Genomic DNA, 3,248 nt, shown 5'->3' with positions numbered 1-3,248 from the left:
AAAAAAAATTAAGAGATTGAAATATCATTGATGAACTCTGTATTTTACGAAGAATATTTGAATAATCAACTCAACGATTATAGGTATGGTTAAATAAACTTTTTAGATCATGTTAACGGAATTGCGAAAATAATTTGAAAGTTAATAACAATATGTGTCAATGATCATGAAGCTGAAAATTTTATATATTGTGTTTTGAATTTTATAAGTTGTGGGTGAAATTTTTTTTTCTACTTTTTTCTCAAACATCAAAGATTTTGTTTTAGTCATTTATGTATGAAACTAAACTAAACTAAATAATTTTTCGTGGAAATTTTTTTTTGTTTGTGTATATACAAATTATTAATTGTATGCAGTACATATTATATAATTTAATTTGTATTTAATATTTTGTAGTGTTCTGGATCTTGACGATGGGAAGCATACCTGTTCTCATTAAACATACTGGTAGTATGAACAACATTGAACAACAATATGAAGATTACATCACTGATGCAATATTGTTGAGTATAAACGCTTCATACAACCAACTGCGCGAAGTACTAGCTTCGCACATGGATGTCGATTTGACATGCAAAAGCATTCAAATTGAATATAGTTAACAGATTTTGAAGGTAAAATACATATACGTAATGACATGGGTTTGAAGGTCTACATTATGCAGAAAAGGGATGTAAAGGCAATGAGTGCTTTGCCCTTGTACATAAGTGTTTCAGAAAAGAAGAGTTTCAATGAATTCATTAGTTCATTAATATGTAACACTGCGAGTATGAATCTATCTATCACTGCATGTAACGTTGTGAATACAAGTACTGAAAGAGCATTGATAGTTACTAATTCAGATGAATGTTTGGATGTATTGGATATTGATGCAACTAAAGTAATTATCTCGGACCCACATCACAAACATATTGAGGTTGAACAAGTTTATATCTCGAAAAGGGTGTTAAAATCTGTGATGAAGAATTACACGATTCGAGAGAAGTTTCAATCACGATCTGTTAGATCAAGTAAAACCTGGTAAGTTTGTCATGTATGTAAAATCTATTGTTTTTTTCTTGTTAAATTTTATTACAGCATATGTATTTAAAAAATACATATAGATTATTTTTTTTACATGTTGTAAATTACATTACATCATTTTTTTTTGCAGTTACACATTAATATGCAAATCACATAATTGTGATTTTTTATTCCGTGCATCTGATATCAACAAATCAGGAATGTTTTATGTTAGAGAATTCTTATCCGAACACACATGTCCGATAAAGGATAAGATTTATCCTAAGTTTCATGCTACTAGTAAGTTGATTGGAGGTATGGTGAAACAAAAGTTTAAAAACCACAAAAGAACGTACAGTGCGACTGAAATCAGAAGTGACATGAAGGAAGACCTTGGTATGAATTTGACGTATATTATGTGTTGGCGAGTTAAGGAACAAGCACTTGAAGATTTGAGAGGAAAACCTTTTGCATCATACGGAAAACTACCTGCATACATTCATGTTTTAAACACTACTTATCCAAGTTCACATATACGAATGAAAAAGCATAAAGATAATGAGTTTTTGTATATTTTTGTCGCACTAACTATATTCATACAAGGGTTCGATCACTGTAGACCTATGATAGTTGTTGATACAAGTTATCTTAGAGGACTATACAGTGGCACATTTGTAGCTGCATGTACCATGGATGGAGCCGGTAAGCTATTCTCGAAATGTATTTGACTCTATGAATAGATGTATATGTTTATAATATATATATATATATATATATATATATATATATATATGCAGCATATTTATATTTGTACTATCTATTTGTTATGTTTTAGATATATGAATTTATATTAAAGTTGTGAATTATGTTTATGAAATAAACTTCATTCACATTATCGGTAAGTTATATATTTTTATAGAGTACTTATTTAATTTTTTTGTGGATGTTGATTGGGAGCAGGATATAGTTTCAAATATATTTATATGTATTATAGGTTTAAGTTATATTTATGTTTTAAATTCCAGTTAAACTTGTTCCCAGCTGTATGTATTTGAAAAATACATATGATTTTTTTAATGTCTGTATATATCGTACTTTTAATGTATTTGTTTCATGTTCAGGCCATATATTTTCATTGGCATATGAAATAGTAGATTCTGAAAATGATGCATCCTGGACATGGTTCTTTCAGAATCTAAAGGAAGCATATGGTGAAAGAGAACATATGTGTGTAGTTTCCGATCGTAACCCAAGCATTATAAAAGTTGTTGCTGGAGTGTACAATAATGTACCACATTACGCTTGTATGTGGCATCTATGGGGTAACGTGAAAAAAATTAGGAAATCATGATGCATTGTCTGAAATCTTTTATACCATGGCGAAATCATACTCAAAAGTCTGAATTTCATAATTTAATGTAAAAAGTGGAGGTAGTTGATGTTAGGGTGAATAATTACTTGGAGTTGGAGGGATACGATAAGTGGGCTAGGTCATATGCAACAGTTTATAGGGGATGGACCTTAACATCAAATATTGCAGAGTCAATTAATGTTGCACTGGTATCAGTTAGAGAACTTCCAATATATGATTTTTTAGAGGAAGTTAGATTGATGTTTGGTAGATGGAACTGTGAAAATAGACAGGAGGCATTGTATACACACACGGATCTTATTGGAAAATTTCAAGTAATTCTCCAACAGAATGAAGCAGAGTGTACGCATATGAAGATATTATAAAATAGATATAACTATTTAATGTTATATCTTCTTGAATTTTTATATGTTGTATGAAACATATCTTAATATACAAATTATTAAAATTATAACAAATCTATGTGTTGTAATGAAAAAAATATGTATATATTCTTTAGACATATTAATATGCATTTGCTGCTTTGAGAAAAAATACATTTGCTAATCTGTAGCAAATTTTACTGTGATATTTTTTTTCTATAATATTTTGTATGTATTAATATTTTCAGGTTATACCAGCGTCAGAGTACGTCTGTATTGTCCACGATAAGGAGAAACATTTTATAGTTTGTCTAAAGAAAAAAAAAGTTCTTGTCATGCATTCCAATTGGATGAGATACCATGTGTGCATGCTTGTGCTGTACTTGATAGCAAGAATCTTGAAAAATGACCATATTGCTCTAATATATACAAGCCAAAAATTGTACTGAGAACGTATGATCTTCCTGTATATCCTCTACCATATAAAGATGATTGGGTGATACCTCGAAAAA

The 3,248-nt window shown here is 29.5% G+C and overlaps 1 protein-coding gene across 1 annotated transcript; it reads left to right on the top strand.

Annotated features, from left to right (window-relative positions):
* Window positions 1-637: 637 nt before the first annotated feature.
* On the top strand, window positions 638-2,353 carry LOC124897171. The gene is made up of 3 exons (XM_047409768.1): window positions 638-1,020; window positions 1,154-1,704; window positions 2,124-2,353. Exons 1-3 carry the CDS (start codon window positions 638-640, stop codon window positions 2,351-2,353), a joined length of 1,164 nt encoding a protein of 387 aa, XP_047265724.1.
* The last annotated feature ends 895 nt before the right edge of the window (window positions 2,354-3,248 follow it).

Source organism: Capsicum annuum, chromosome 1 (assembly GCF_002878395.1).
Source record: "Capsicum annuum cultivar UCD-10X-F1 chromosome 1, UCD10Xv1.1, whole genome shotgun sequence".
NCBI lineage: Eukaryota > Viridiplantae > Streptophyta > Magnoliopsida > Solanales > Solanaceae > Capsicum > Capsicum annuum.
The sequence above is the reverse complement of the archived record's forward strand: the minus strand, read 5'-3'. Positions and strand labels throughout refer to the sequence as shown.